The sequence below is a fragment of the Berghia stephanieae genome, chromosome 2 (assembly GCF_034508935.2).
Source record: "Berghia stephanieae isolate SIO BIC M18660-M18661 chromosome 2, UCSD_Bste_1.3, whole genome shotgun sequence".
In the NCBI taxonomy this organism is placed as follows: Eukaryota; Metazoa; Mollusca; class Gastropoda; order Nudibranchia; family Aeolidiidae; genus Berghia; species Berghia stephanieae.
The window spans coordinates 16,680,380-16,697,364 of NC_088361.1; the positions used below are offsets into that span (position 1 = coordinate 16,680,380).

Consider the following 16,985-nt stretch of genomic DNA (forward strand, 5'->3'; position numbering starts at 1 on the left):
AAAAGTTAGCTCAGGATAAAGAAGGATGGAAACTGTTTGTCTGTGGCTATACCTTGACCCTGGGTGAAAAAAGGCAATGATGATGATGATGAACTATTTGTTGTAGTCTTTTTTGAGAAGATTAGTAGTTGCAAAAATAAAAATAAAAGCGTTTTTTTCAGGGCTCCACTAAGTAATCTTGTAAAAGAGGTACCTTATCCAAGGACATGAGAGCATTCCAGGCCTTAGAACTTGCTTTGAACGTGAATACATGTTTAAATTGTACATCTTAATATTATTCATTTCCGGTTACGGACTGCTCTTAAGCCCGGTCTTTTTAGAAACATTCCTAAAAAAGTATAGACATGAGTAATTTTAAAGAGAACTAAAGTTGTCCCCCATTGATTGAGACAGGGTTTATCAGATATATAGTTCATTAGCAAGATGGAAGATAGCGGCTTTGTAGACGTTTACTCAGAAGAGATGAAAATATACCTACTTATAAAGCCAAGAATACTCTTTTCACCCCATCTTTGGATACAAGAACTATAAAGGCAAACCGCCCACGTCTATTCATGCTGTCCTGAATAGAGTCTTAACACGTCTCAAAAATAATCAAGAACTCAAATCAAAGGAAGGTCTTATGACATTGGCATCCGCAGCAAATGACAGTGAACTGTGAAAGGAATAGTTTTCAACAGTCGTGACGTCACTTCCCTCGTAATGACACATAGTGACTGGTTCCAAACAATCGGAACAATGGCGGACGCCCTTATGAAAAACTTCTCCGACGAGCATAAAAGTGTATCCAGAGGAGAAAAATATTATAAAGCTGATCATGTTTTGACTTTATACATTCTGATCACATGATATGTGAAAAAGTTCTAGCCAGCATGTAGAATAAAAAGTACCGGTTTTCTTTGTTTAGCACCAAGATGCTCGTTGCCTGGCAGACGTGAAATCAGATTATTGAATACAATTAACACAGATGATTAGAGAGGCGACCGAGGCGTCCCGATTGGATAATTAGGAAGCCACAAGCCTTAAGTCATTTAATCTGTTCGTTAGTTTGAGATGTGGTTTCTTAGAAGGATGTTAAGAATCTCATGGACAGAGAAGAAAACTAATGAAGAAGTATTGGAGCAAGCTGAAACTAAAAGGTTATTAATTCGTACAACAAGAAAAAGACAATTTATAGGGCACCCAAATCGACATAATAGTAGTGAACATCTTGCTCTCACAGGAAAGATAGAAGGTAAAAAGAGTAAAGGTAGACCAATAAAAACATATTTGAATAGCTTGAACAGCTGGGTGACAAAGAAAGAGAAGAGTAATATTAGTTTTCTGAGATTATCTGATCAGAGAGATGAATGACGTACCATGATCACCAATGTCTTGCACAGACTTGGTACTTGAAGAAGAAGAAGAAGAAGAAGTTTGAGATGACGACACGTAATTTTCAAGTGGCGTCCTTCGTTCATACTTTCATTGAAATCAGTGTCGTATCGCCATGATTGCTCTCCAGTAGATTTTTGACCAATAAAAACGCGGGATTTGTGACATATCCTTTAGCTCATTCGGACAAATATGGCGGGTTGTTTACAAACAATATAAAAAAAGGAAGTTGACATCACTCTACTCTTTGTTATTGTTTAACCCTCCCCTTACCAACTATAGGAAAATCGTCACTTTCGTTATGATACAACCAAAATTATTCTTATTCAAATTTCTATTTTGTACATCATCAAATTGAAAGAAAATGAACAGTGTGTTGTAGGATACATTTTGCAACAGAAACTATGTACCGAACGAATTTTACTGCTATTGTGTTTGAGTGACAAAAATCTATTTTTGTGTTAGTTAGGTGTGAAGTTTTGGGGAAAATCCTGAAAATGTCTGGTAAGGAGAGGGTTAATGACCACTAGTTGTGTGATTAGTTCTCATCAGATTCTCTTAACCAGACCATAAATTTTAAAGGTTTCACATTGTTTTCTGTGATGACACGATTGATCTGGCGTGTGAAACTAATGAATATTTTATTTGAACGCATACCATCGATGGTATGCAGTTTGCTTAGTTCGGCACTAACTGCCATCATGGTTTACATTTTGACGACTGTCCGAGGGTCGTGGTTATGTTCCCTTCCACTGAGTGTCTATAGATAGTTCGAAGATGACGTCACTCGGGTCTTTGTTATTGTTTTTTTGCCATCCGCGTTTATGAGTAATGCTCACTGAACTGTATTAACCCGACTATAAACATTCATGGATACACATAGTTTTGTGTGTTGGCCCGTTATACTTCCGGATGTCAATGTTATGTGCTTCTTAGCCAAGCGCATACTACGAGCTATAGGGCAGGATTGTTGTGACGGAATACCTTCTAGTTTTCCTGTTCCAAAATCTTGGACCAAAAATAAATTGGAAGCCTGTAGATATGAACAAACAAACAAAAGAAAAAAGAACTATACGTCTTTTTCACAAAATATAGCATTATGCTAACTTTACGAGATGTAGAAATAAAAATGTCGAAGACCTCAGTACATAAACTACTTGAGTCGCATTTGCATGGATTTAGCTAATCATTGATAACCTTGAAGCAGCATCATCCCGGTTCACTCATCAATTTGTCAAAGATAAACAATCATGACATGACGACTTATGTCCCCTATTTCAATACTACAATTCTATTTTCTTACACTTCATATTATCTAAGCCTAATCCAAATTTTAACCCCCCATTCTTTTTCAAAACTAACTTCCTTTGACTTAACGTTTAACAATTAAACAAAGAAAGAAACGATTTTCCATTTAATGGTGCTTCCTTCTATTTGTGTAATGACTTATGGCTATCGCGTCATATTGAACCATAAACCATTGCGTATTGACATAGGGGTCCTGGTCAAATGCAAATCAGCCGGATTTAACTGACCGACTTTTTAAAGTAAAATAAATATCGTGGGCGTTGTGAAAATAAACAATTATTTATCAGAGACTTATGCATGATTATTATCGTTGTTGCTTTAAATGGACAAAATATCATAGGTTGGTTTGAGAGTACTCCCAGTGTAACCAATAACAACTTGTCAGACCTGCAAATAAGTACACGTCTTTCATATATCATGTGCAGCTATGCGATCGTGTGATATGAGACTCGCTTTCGGATCGGAAGGTCTTGGGTTCTAACCTCACTATGCGCATAGTTGAGTCCTTGGAAAAGGCTCTTTACTCACATTCTCTCACCGTACTCAAGTTGTAACATGAGTACTTGTCCGTTAATAGCTTTGTCTCTGTCCGAATAAAAATTGTAATTTCTCCTACAGGTGTCATGTCCCGTCGTCCTACATGTTAAGTGTTGCTGTTGGACATGGGCCCCTTGTAAAGAGCTTTGAGCACGTTTAGTGAATATTGCATTTGATAAAAGCTCAAAGTTATAGCTCAAATTCATACCATTTGGGGATTCACTGCATAGAAATATAAACAAAATACATTAAATATCAATCGATATCAGGAAAATGGTCAGGGTCACGAAGTACTGAAAGAGATTGTTAAACCCTTTCCTTACCAACCATACGAAAATCATCACATTTGGTAGGATCCAACCATCACTTTTCTAATTCTGATTTCTTTTGTACAGCACACAATTTAAAGAAAAATGTTTTATTATAGCTATAAAAACGTGACACTGTGTTGTAGTGTCCGTTTTGCTGATCAATATTATGCATTGAATGTATTTGTTGCTTTTCTGTTTGAGTAAGAAAATTCTATTTTTGTGTTCGGTGGGTGTGAAATTTTGGGGAAATTTCTAAAAAAGAGCTGGTAAGGAATGGGTTAACTCGGGAAAATTACATTTACCATCAATCAGAGGAAATATGGCTTGATCACCACGAGAAATTCGTTCAATTCATATGTTTAAAGTCTGTAATGACTTCATATAGATAGTATGCGCTTGGCTAAGGAGTTCATAACATTGCCATCCGAAAGTATAACGGACCAACACACAAAACTATGTGTAATTATGAATTTTTATAGCCTGGATAATACAGTAAAGTGAGTATTACTCATAAACGTGGATGGCAATAACAAAGACCAAAGTGACGTCAACTTCATTATATCTATACGTGGGTTTTTCAACCAGTTTATTGCTCTGGAAAAACAAAATATATTTAGCATTTTAGCCAGAAAACTCGTCCTCCAAATAGGGAATGAGATTAGCGGAAGAGTAGCGTCACTTGATTGGACGTCACCTTACAGAGAGAACGTCAATTTGGTTTTGAAGTGTCTCAAGCCGCTTTCACGGAAGCGAGGACGAGTGACACATGCGCACAACCAACAGACTATGGGTGACGTCCAATCAAGGGACGCTAATCTTCCACTAATCTCATTCCCTATATCAACCCATTTAAATGGCCCTAATCTTGGCAATAACTCTCAACCATGGGACATCGCAAATTGCATTGTAAAAGATTTCAAAGCCATAATTGCTGTAAAATCCTGATTGTAAATTGCATATTTGGGATCTGATCCAATTCATCCCGACGTAATACCGTTTTGAGACGAGAGGTCACAAATAATCTAAAGCCGAAGGGAATTGGAAAAAAAAAGAAAGCTATTTGTGTGATGAATGCAACGTGCCGAATTATACTGGGTCATTTCGATAATTATAATGATATTATATAATATTTCCATCTAAAAATAGACGCTCGGTGTCAACACGATCATTCCTGTTATTCTGGTGAAGAATTCGAGGTTAATTTATCATGCCCAAATTGTAAAAAAAAAAGTGATCATAGTAATGGCAATAGCTTCATCATAGATTAATGACAATTTTGTGTTGGAGGAAATTAAAAAGATTGATTTTCTAAGATATGTGATAATAATAGAATACTTTTTATTTGTGAATGTAAACGTAGGAAAATGGCGAAAATGTTGATTGCGACCAATTATGTCGTTGGCGCTACTGCAATTTTGCATCGAATCTGATTCTCTGCGGCTCAACTTTTTAGATAACGCCTTTCTTAGCAGCGTGGAAAAGTAACTCTTCTTAACACTTAGTCACGTGCCACACTGAACGCTGTGTGGCCTTGAGCAAGAGACCTTGCTCTAGTTTATAGGGCGATGGTTTTACGTGAGCAAATCGGAGTGGATCTTATCACTCATGACCAATTTTCAAATCAAGGATAAATAATCAAAAAGACCAAAAAAGGAAAGACGTTATCCAAACCGATCGAATCCATCATCCTAGGTTTTCTGTGTATTTTATTTCTCACACGCGCTATGAATCAATTTCCTGCATAAACATAGAGTTGATGGATAAGCAAGTATGCTACTAGTTTGTTCTGTCGTGATTCTATTATCTGTTTCACTGACAAGCATCACTAATTTCCTGAGTAACCCTAGATGTGTGGTCAATGTATACTGTCTGTAAACCCGACATATAACTCCTTCGATGCTCATAATATCCAAAACCGTCTTTTGTTGTACCTATCTAGCCATCTATCTATCAATCTATCCTATCCTATCTATCTATCAATCTATCTATCTATCTTTATTCTATCCATCTATTTGTTTTATCTATCTATCTATCTATCTATCTATCTATCTATCTATCTTTCTATCTATCTATCTATCTGTCTATATATATATATATATATATATATATATATATATATATATATATATATATATATATCTTGATTCTATCTATTTATACATCTATGTAGTATCTATTTATTTATCTATCGATCTCTTATCTAGAGGGTAGGTGCAAAACTATCGTATCTTAAAAATGCAACTTTTCAGGAGAGACAAAAAACTGTTTAAAATTCAAAATAATCCTGAAATTTACTAATCTTATGTAAAAAGTGGTGAGATGATATAATATTGTTTGGTTTATGAGTTATTAAAGTTACGATAGTTTGAAAGTAGTTTTTTGGAAGCAAGACTATCGTATGTTGAGATAGGATATTTTTAGGAGGACAGAACTAAAACTATCGTAACCATTTAATAGACAAATATATTACGAGTTACGATACCTGAAACAAGTTCTAAGAGCCATAAGGTTGATAACTCCGGAGTTTATACCAGTATTTAATACTAGAAACGGAATAGTAACAATTATAATTGTATGTCACAACTGGACAGGACGCGAGTTGTAATAAAGGGTAGTCTAACTTCTTTTTCTTAAAAATACTTTTCCACTAGTCCACTTCTACTCGTTCCTTCTCTTCCCTTTTACTTCCCAACTTTTAATTATTTTTTTTACTTCTTCTATTTTCTTCATCCTCCACCTCCTCCTCCTTCTCCCTCTTCTCACCCCTCCTCTTTTTCTCTTTTGTCTTCTTCTTCTTCTTCTTCTTCTTCTTCTTCTTCTTCTTCTTCTTCTTCTTCTTCTTCTTCTTCTTCTTCTTCTTCTTCTTCTTCTTCTTCTTCTTCTTCCCCCCCCCTCTCCCTCCTCTTCGTACTCTTCCTCCTTTTCCTCCGCCTCCTCTTCCCAGTTCCATTTCTCCTTTTCTCCTCGTTTGCAATCTTCTTATACTCCTCTGATTCTCTTTCTACTCCTCCGCCTCCTTTCCTCCTCCTCCTCTTCTTCTTTTTCTTCTTCTTCTTCTTCTTCTTCTTCTTCTTCTTCTTCTTCTTCTTCTTCTTCTTCTTCTTCTTCTTCTTCTTCCTCTTCTTCTTCTTCTTCTCTTCCTTATCTTCATTCCATAGGTTCAATGAATTTTCATGAGCTCGAAGGCACAATGTTTCAAAAAATAAATAGAAAAGGTCATATAGACCTTATCAGAAAACCACATCAAGTGTGGACTTTCTTTTCTACCATGGAAAAGTGCAAGAATACGGCGGTATTGCTAAAAGCAGATATATTGCCCAAAAAGAGTCTTATAACTGTCGCATGAGATCAGTTTTTTTAAATATCAGAGGAATCTGATTGTATAGATCTGGTTCTGATTTATACGATCTGATTCTCCCCCTACTCCTCCAGATATATATCCTGATCGCAAGTAACTAAACTACTTGTAGACGACTACATAATAATAATAAGACGTCGCTTAGCCCAATCGCATTGGATTTGATAAAATATGGTAATCCTTCACAAAAAGTCTGATTGCCCTTATGGTTATTTATTATGAAAATGATAGTATAGACTTTCAGCAGAGATAGAATCTGATCCAGTTCCAAAAGCTGAGAATGACTTCTCCGAATCTTCAAATACCGTCCATCATCAACTAACTATGCAATCTACTACTGGACACGATGGGACCAAGCGTCTGCCATTTTAGTTCTATTTGGAGCACAGAGACTGTCAGATTTCAAGTACGGCTTTAGGAAAGACTCATAAAACATTTGATCAGTCATTTAATCCGTCGAAGATTTAAAATGTTTTGCTGGGATATGAATCACTGCAGAAGTTATAGATTAGAATCTTAATATATAAGAGCTATGAATATGATCAAAGATTTTATAAGGCATTGATGTTTTGTACACGTATAAACTATGATTTTGATAACTGTCTACGGGTTGAGATAACATCGAGAAGCGAGCAACGAGTGCTATATTAATGATCCAAAGCATTGTTTACAGCCTATAAACAAACAAACAAACAAACAAACAGTTTGTGGTAATCAGCTTGACACTTATTTGGCAAAGATACTATCGTAACTCTGTACATACAAACCATTTTTTGTTTAACAGTTTGACACTTATTTGGCAAAGAGACTATCGTTACTCTTACATACGAAATATAAATTTGAAGGGAAAAGTAAAAACTGGTTGTAAGACTATCTTAAGTCAAGTTACGATAGTCTTATTTCCAGAAATTTGTCACCTTTTAGTTAAGATATTTCTTCACATTTGAATAACTTTTTTGCTTTTAATGCGACAGGAATGCCGATTTGACACAAGATGCGCGGTATTTCAGCGCACAACATATCTCTCAGCACAAAACTATCGTATCTTAAGTTACGCTAGTTTTGCACCCTACCCTCGATCTATTTATCCATTATCTTTTTATCTATCTATCTTCATTCCATCTAACTCTCTATCTATATATCTATCTATTTGTCTATCTACGAGCTGCTTACCATTTTATCTATCTACAAATCTATCCATTTATCATTCTATCTATCTATCTATCCATCTATCTCTAAATACATCGATCGATAAATCTATCCCCCTGAACGGACCAACACACACACACACACACACACACACACACACACACACACACATATATATCCATATATATATATATTATATATATATATATATTATAAAGGAAGAAATTGTTTACTCACTTCAGGGATGAACATAATAATATATGTCAAGGCAAGGGAAGCGCAAATATAGATCTTCATTCACAAAATTTTAGGTACCTACACTGTGGCTGAAAGTGCTCATCAGAAATTTTAAAAAAGGTTTCTAACAGGATGAGGAAGTTATAAAATTTTGTTCGTTTCTTTGTTTTCTCGTAAGAATACGAGCAATAACTTTGATTTTGTGTTTTGAATGAAATAAAATAAATAATTTTTTATCTTTTATCTTTTCAGGATAGAGTAGTGGAGGATCTGGGATTACTCGTGGCCTTGTTTGGTGGTCTCTATATCATCGCGTACGTGGCCTTGTACGTTAGAGGGCGATCCTCAAAGGAATGAGTTCAAATTGGATTCAATAGTCTGATGTCAGTTCCGCCCAGCAACGAGCAGCTTGGTTCTAAAACAAAGAAAATCGGTACTTTTTATTATTTTCGCTGGCTGGCTAGAACTTTTTCACATGTCATGTGATCAGAATGTATAAAAGTCAAAATATGATCAGATTTATAATGCTTTTCTCCTCCGGATACACTTTTATGCTCGTCGGAGAAGCATTTCATAAAGGCGTCCGCCATTGTTCCGATAGTTTAGAACCAGTTGCCAAGTAAATATGCGTCAGTATGAGGGAAGTGACGTCACGACTGTTGAAGTCTGTTCAAATCTATATTCATAAATAGAATGTCGACTAAATAATATTTTGCATTTCAATGTTGAAAGAAAAACAGAATGAATTTAAAAAGTGTGTCTTGACTTATCTTAATCAATGCAACCATGAATTAGTAAAACAGAGGTAAATGGACGAGTGACTGAATATGAACTTTAATATGCAAGGGACCTCGAAATTTCATGTCTCTGATATTATGTTTTAACTTCAACTTCACTTTTCGACAATGGGAGCGATCTATATTCATGTTTTCGACCAACCTATTCATCAATCACATGATTTGTTGTACAACGATTGGACATTTCTCAATGCATCGAAATTCGCTGCTTTGTTTATGAAAGTTGTAAACATACCCATGAGTAATGCATGAGCATACAAATGATCAGTATTAGATCCAAACACGACCTTATTACCGACCGTTTTCGAAAGATATCGAATGGGACGCTGTCAACTCGGGGTGCTTGTTATATTTAGGCAGTGTTTTTGCCACTCTGAGCGCTTTTATTGAATTAATATATTGCATCTTGCAGACATGACCTCGAGACATAAGTAATTAATCAACACGTTAAGGTCGAGTGAGACGTAAGCGAGCTTTGTCTGCATGCTAACATATTACAACATAAAGTTCATGATTACACATAGTTTTGCGTGTTGGTCCGATCGTATGCGCGTGGCTAAGAAGCTCACAACATTGCCATCCGGAAGTATAAGGGACCAACACACAAAATTGTGTGTATCCATGAACTTTTATAGTCGGGTTAATGCAGTTCAGTGAGCATTGCTCATAAACGCGGATGGCAAAAATCAATAACAAAGACATGAGACATCTTCGAACTATCTATATAACTGACCAACACATAAAATTATGTGTAACCTTAAAAGTTTATAGCCCGGCTAAAACAGTTTAGTGAGAATTACTCACAATCATGGGTGGCAAAAAACAATAACAAAGGCCCGCGTGACGTCATCATCGTTTTAAATTTAGACGATGTGACACAATACAGACTTCAGTCATAAACAAAAACAGGCCACACTCTGCTGGACACCAATGGAAATGGGTAAAATACGCAGTGTTAACATTGCCATCCGGAAGTATAAAAAACCAACTAACAAAACTATGTTTCACCTTGAACGTTTATAGTCTGGTTGATACAGTTTAGTGAAAACATGAATGGCAAAAATCAATAATAAAGATCCGAGTGACGTCATCTTCTTTCTATCTATATGTCATTTCCTCTTCTTGAACTTTTGGTATACTGAGGCCGACAAGACTATACTTTGACATTTTTATTTACCATGAGGGCTTATTGATGACATTCAGTTTGTGACCCTTGTCCAAAGTCCAATCCCGGGGAGAGGCCGGGGTGGGGGTGGGAGGGGGGGGGGACGCAAGAGGGTCTTGGAAAAGACTCTTTGCTGATATTATTTGTCCACCGTGCTGAAATGTAAAATATATCAAAAAGTGTTCTATGTATCAAATAAACATCATTTTTTATAGACAGAATGAATTTGACGACACTCAGGTCTTTATTATTGTTTTTTGCAATCAGCCGTTTATGAGTAATTCTCACTAAACTGTATTAACCAGACTATAAACGTTTCAGGTTCCACAAAGTTTAGTGTGCTGGTTCGTTATACTTCCGGATGGCAATTTTGTGAGGGTCTTAGCCAAGCGCATACTATCTATAGTCAGGTTAATACAGTTTAGTGAGAATTACCCATAAAGATGGATAGCAAAAACACAATAATCAAGACCTGAGTGACGTCAACTTCGCTGTATCTATAGTAGTGTCTGACTGGTACCATACACTTTCGTCCTTCAAGCTATATAAGTATAACTGCGAGCTTAAGCCCCCTTGTAAAGCGATGTGACCTCGCTTGTTTGCTTCTACTGACCTATATAAATAGCCCATATTATCACCAAGAGCGCAGCAACATCGGAGTGACTTGGGTTTGATGGGTTTTTTCCCCCTTACTTGATCCTCCAGGGTCATTCATTAAATCAAAAACAAACAGTTAAATCAAACAGTTTTGATTAAGATATTATGATTTTGAAAGAAATTCAATCTCGCTCACAATGGATTCATAAATTTATCATAGGAGTGGCTGTTGTTGATAAATAATAAATATTCTATTTTCAGCTGAACTTTAAGATTTTACGACACTCCTTGAGCTGATGAAACCATTAACCTTTTATGTACTATTTGATTTTCTTTTAGTGACGTCATTAGGAATACCGTATAAATTGTAAAATGTTACAGAATTATAACTAACTATTTTGGTAACATTTTCAATCTATAATAAACTGTCCATTAAAAGGGGCTACGTTGTTTTTATTTGTTTTTGTTTGGTTGGTTTTTTTTTTTTGTTTGTTTTTTTTTTTCGCAAAACAAGCGACAATAATTAACTCCCCTTTTCGAAGGGCACTTAATAAACTATTAAGCAATATTCGGATCCTAATTATTGAATATCTTGTCATTGACGTGACATCTAGAAATGTGGAAATTGAACTCTGACGTAATAACTGCCCGGAGAAGGTCAATAAAAATTATAAAAGGAACGAAACTGACGTCATTCAGCTCTTCGTTATTGATTTTAAAGAGCCAGGTTTCAATGAGATTTGCCTGAGTACGGCAGTTAACTGATTTGAGAAATAGGAAATTTGAGCTTTGAGCTTTTATATAGCGCAATATCCACTAAACGTGCTCAAAGCGCTTTACAAGGGGTCCCTGGTCAACAGCAACACTTAACATGAAGGACGAGACTTGACGCCTGTTAGGCGATATTACAATTTTTTTTAAAAAACGAGATGACTATTTTAACGGCCAGGTACTTATTTTACACATGAGTACGGTGAGAGAATGTGAGTAAGGAGCCTTTTCCACAGACTCAACTATGCGCCGAGCGAGGATCGAACTCAGGACCGTCCGATCCGAAAGCGAGTGTCATACCACTAGACCACATAGCTGCACAATGTCGATATGAAACAGTTCCCTAATTCACCCTTCACGATTCTTTCCTTTACCTCATCGATGATGGAAAAGCATTACAAGCCCAAATTAATGTACAAGTAACATTGAAAAAATTGGTTTTTAGAGACTCTTAACACATGTGTAAGTTCTGTCAAATCCTATTTCGAATTCTGTTGTTAATTAGGGCCTTCCGTGTTGATTCGGAGATGCTGTCGACTAGCACTTCCTTTTTACCGTCGGGATTTTGTTTTTTTTCTGATCCGCCAGTCCACCCAGCAGTGATTGGGTCGCTGGGTCTGATAGATCTGGCTGAAAGTACTTTGCGATAGATTAGTGTCACATCCAAAGGGAAGCAAGCAATTGCTATTGTTGTCCATTTCACGCTATATCAACCGGGATAAACTCCGCCTTCATGGCCCAATGACTCTGAAAGGCTACTAAAATAAATGTCAAGAATTTATACAAACTACAGATCAATAGGATGTACTTTAAGATCAAATCTTTGAAGAAAACATCAGGTACCATATCAACTTAGTTTCCCCTCAAGTACACTGATCTTAAAATGTATGATGCGATCTTTTTCTTTTTTTTTTCTTTCGCAATTTTTAATTTAGGGAAAACCTACATTTTCCTGGAAATAAAGGATATGTCCAACAGGCACTCGCCTATTTTGATAATTATAGTACTGAAATGTGGAAATTAATTCTAGATGGAGACGAATCTTTTGAGCCACCTACGATCGAAATCTGTCCGATAGTAAAGTTTGTAAATGCGCGCAAGTGAATCTGACGAACAGGTCGTCCAGATGGCAATACTCTTCAACAGTCGTAACGTCACTTCCTTTCTAATGACGCATGGTAACTTAGTAACACTGGCTCTAAACTATCGGAACAATGGCGGACGCCCGTATGAAATATTTCTCTGGCGAGCATAAAAGCGTATCCAGAGGGAAAAAAAACCACATGAATTTGATCACGTTTTGACTTTTACACATTCTGATCACCAGGCATATGAAAAGTTCTAGCCAGCATGAAGAATAAAAAGTATTGATTTTCTTTGTTTAGAGCCAAGATGGCCGCCGTTGCCGGGCGGCGTGACATCAGACTACTGAATCCAATTCTCAACATCAAAGGACCAATCATTATGCCTTTGTAGATTTTATAGATTGAACGAAGATGACGTCACTCAGGTCTTTGTCATTTTTATTTTTGCCACCTACGCTAGTTTGTCCATAGCCATCGTTATGTTATAGCCTGACAATGAAGTCCAAAAGGACTGGCATTTTGACGTCATTATTTGGTTTTTACACCGCCTAGTGAGTTGTTGTTAGTAGAGCTCATGGAAACAAGTTATTCCATTGGTTGAACTATTGAATACAACTCACGATTTGTTTTCTTTTGTGGCAAAATACTGGCATTTGGACGTCATTTTTTGGTCAGTATCAGGCCATAACTTTACGAAGGCCACGGTATGTCTCACTAAACGTTATCAACCAGACTATAAACATTCAAGGTTACACATAGTATTGTGCTTCGGTCCATTAAACTTCCGGATGGCAATGTTGTGAGCTTCTTAGCCAAGCGCATACTATCTATAAATAATCATTTGGTTCAACGGATGATAGAATTATCCTTAATTTTAGAAAGGTTGACAAGTGACTGGTATATCAATCTGTACAAAATACACGGTGCCGCCCCCCCACCAGAAAAAAGTATACAAATGAAGAATGACTGTAACTGTTGATTTGAATAAAATTTAGTTATTTTATTTTTAAAAGCATTTGTAAGTTTCATTTTATTGCTTTGATCACTGCATTTAACTTCATTTTAAAAATAATAATTGTATTTTATTAAATTCCATATTTACAACTATTTTAATGTGTAGATATACATTTTTTGGACACCTTGTAGATTAATAAAATATTTAGATTTGCCAGTATTTCTGTGCTCGTTGGCAAAAGATTAACCTGGGCCGTACGGAACAATTTTGACCCTCAGATTTTTTTTTTTATAAGAATAGATCTCTGCAACGACATCATTCAATTCAAAAGAGAGCCATGTCGATTTACATTAATAAACAGGGAACAATTTTTGGATATAAATAATACATAAACAGAATTATATTCAAATATTCATCCCATAGGGGAAATTTGTCTCTAGGGTCTATTACAAGGGAAGACTGGAATAACGCAGGCGTCGGCCGCAGTGCAGCGCCGCAAACTGAGCTAGTGCGAGGTGACTTGCTCAAGGCCACACACACACAGCCTAGCGGCGGGTGATCGAACCCCTGTACATTTAGGGTACGAAGCAAAGACCGTACCACTGAGCCACACTGCCGGTTTGAATCAATCTTGGACTTTTATTAGACTTAAAGTTACAAAAAAAAACAAAAAAAAAAAAAAAAGTCTTCTTTCATTTCATCGTTTATAATGGGAAGCCCAAATTTTAATATTATGTGGGGGAGAAAAAAAAAGTCTGTATCGGTACAAAATAAAACATAACTCATCACTCTTGGCCTTTACCCTATCCCATTATCACAATGAGATAATATAAAGTCACGGCTGACAAAAATAGCACATCATCTGAACTAATAATGTAGCCGTCCTCAACGGCTAATGGGCCGAACTCCTTTTGAACTTTGTTGACATCGCGTGCTTCTTTACACTTTGAAATCTACTTTATTAACACACAAAACTTCCACTCTAACCCCCCCCCCCCCCCAACCCACCCACAAAACACACATGCCCCACACACACACACACACACACACACATACACACGCACAAATTTAAAGATACCAAATACTTAATGGTATATATATATATATATATATATATATATATATATATATATATATATATATATATATATATAGTGCTCAACCTTTTGGTAAAAGGGGCTATCCATAAAATAATTCAAGTGTAATTTTGTTCAACTTCTACAATATTGTTCACGTATTTGGTATCTTTAGGAAGACTTCCTGAAGGATGCTTGAAACAATATTGTATAAGTTGAACAAAATTACACTTCAATTATATATATATATATATATATATATATATATATATATATATATATATATATATATATATATATATATATATATATATATTACGTCAGACATAAAACATTTCCCAGACGTTCGTACCAAGCAAAGTAAAGAATATAATGGAAACTGGTTTTAATCCAGCAAATATTTTCTAATAAAGCTGTTTTTAATATTTGTCTTAAAACTATTTTCTGTACTGGATTTTCTTAAAGAAATTGGAAGAGATTCTAAATAGAAGGGATAGCATGAAGAAAAAAAACTTATCTGAAAACTTTTGGAGCCTTTTATGGGGAATAGTTATTAGAATATAAAAACTTCACGTCCTGGAAGGAGAGTACAGTGAAATAAGGTTGCATGAATATAAAGGAGCGGTTTTGTTGATAAATTTAAAGCAAAGGACAGCAATTTTGTATTTGAGTCTTAATTTAACAGGTGGCCATTTAAGTGACAAAATTCGAATTGATCTCCTGCCTGTTTTTCTTAAAATGATACTAGCAGAATGATTTTAGATGCGCTGCATAATAATATTATTAGTCCTTTAGAACCATTATGGGGCCGGCGTTTATCTCGGGGTTTTTTCTAGCATGAAACGGACAATAGCAATTGTATGTTTCCCTATTGGATGGGACGCTAGTCTATCATCGCAAAGTACTTTCCGCTAGATCAAACATACCCAGCTACCCAATCACTGCTGGGTGGCCAGGTGGGTCAGAAAAAAAAATCTCAACTGCACCCGGGAACGATCTTGGTCCCTTTGCATGTGAAGAGAGTGCTCTACCAACTGAGCTCCATGGAGATAATTTGGAATGTTATAAAAAGCTACATACATTAATCTATTCTTGAAAGTTCAATCCTCACCATCTAAACATCCCGACAGTATACCGTTTCTAGGCGATGGTTCACATAAATACAAAACGGGAATGAATATTGCTCACAGAAAAATAAATATCAATAAATATCAAGATAAAATAGTAATAAAGATAGGTTTACTTAGTTGCCTGTTCATATTCTGTACGCGAAAGATTTTGATTTTTTTAAAAATAGCTTTTGCTATTGTTGATTTATAAATTCATTTCGTTTTTGATGAAACCTCAGACGGGTTTTTAATTATCACAGAATAAAAATAGGAAGAATTTGAATAAAATATTATTCTTTCCCTTTAAAAAATCTTTGAAATTTGTTTGACATCTATCTAGATATATAGTATCCCATTTTATATTTTTAGGCCTTCCATATATAATTATCATCCCTTCAAGATACTCTCCAATATATTATATTTAGGCGGATTATTTTCTCCAAAATCTATACATTTATTTTAAAGATGAATATACGAAGACTCTATTAAAACAATTGAGCTTTTATATAGGGCAATATCAACTAAACGTGCTCAAAACGCTTTACAAAGGGCCCTGAACAACAGCAACATGTAACATAAAGATCGAGGCAATACGCCTATTAGAGCGATAATACAATTTTTCCGACAGAGACAACGCTTTTAACTGCCAGGTACTACTCATTTTACAACTGAGAATGTGCGTAAAGAACCTTTTCCAAGGACTCATCTATGCGCCGAGCGAGGCTCGAAGAACCTAGGAGCTTCCGATCCGAAAGCTAGCGTCATACCACTAGACCACATAACCGCATTATAAAAATGTATGTCTAACCATTATCCTGTGTATCTGATAGACAGGTCCATTTTCGGGGATTGAAGAAAACCTTGGATAAGATGATTCAGGATTCACAAAGGATTCATCTTGACTTGCAATAATACAATGTTCCAGGGATTCCATTATCAGTTGTTTGCATTGTAAAGAAAATCTGTGCTTTCGGATTTTATTTCAGTTTCTGTGGTACTTTTAAGATTAGCACGATATTATATATATATATATATATATATATATATATATATATATATATATATATATATATATATATATATATCCTCCTGCTCCTGTCTCATTTCCTCTCTTCTTCATTTTTTACTTCTATTTCTTATTGGTCTTCCAGGTCTT

The 16,985-nt window shown here is 35.7% G+C and overlaps 1 protein-coding gene across 2 annotated transcripts in view; it reads left to right on the top strand.

Annotated features, from left to right (window-relative positions):
• The window catches only part of LOC144966731 (protein white-like), a 70,407-nt gene extending 61,376 nt beyond the window's left edge, over positions 1 to 9,031 (top strand). For both annotated transcript variants that reach the window (XM_078903501.1, XM_078903502.1), the window contains one exon: positions 8,527 to 9,031. In XM_078903501.1, the coding sequence (XP_078759627.1) occupies positions 8,527 to 8,631 (105 nt within the window). In that variant the 3' untranslated portion in view covers positions 8,632 to 9,031. The remainder of the gene's footprint in view (positions 1 to 8,526) is intronic.
• The last annotated feature ends 7,954 nt before the right edge of the window (positions 9,032 to 16,985 follow it).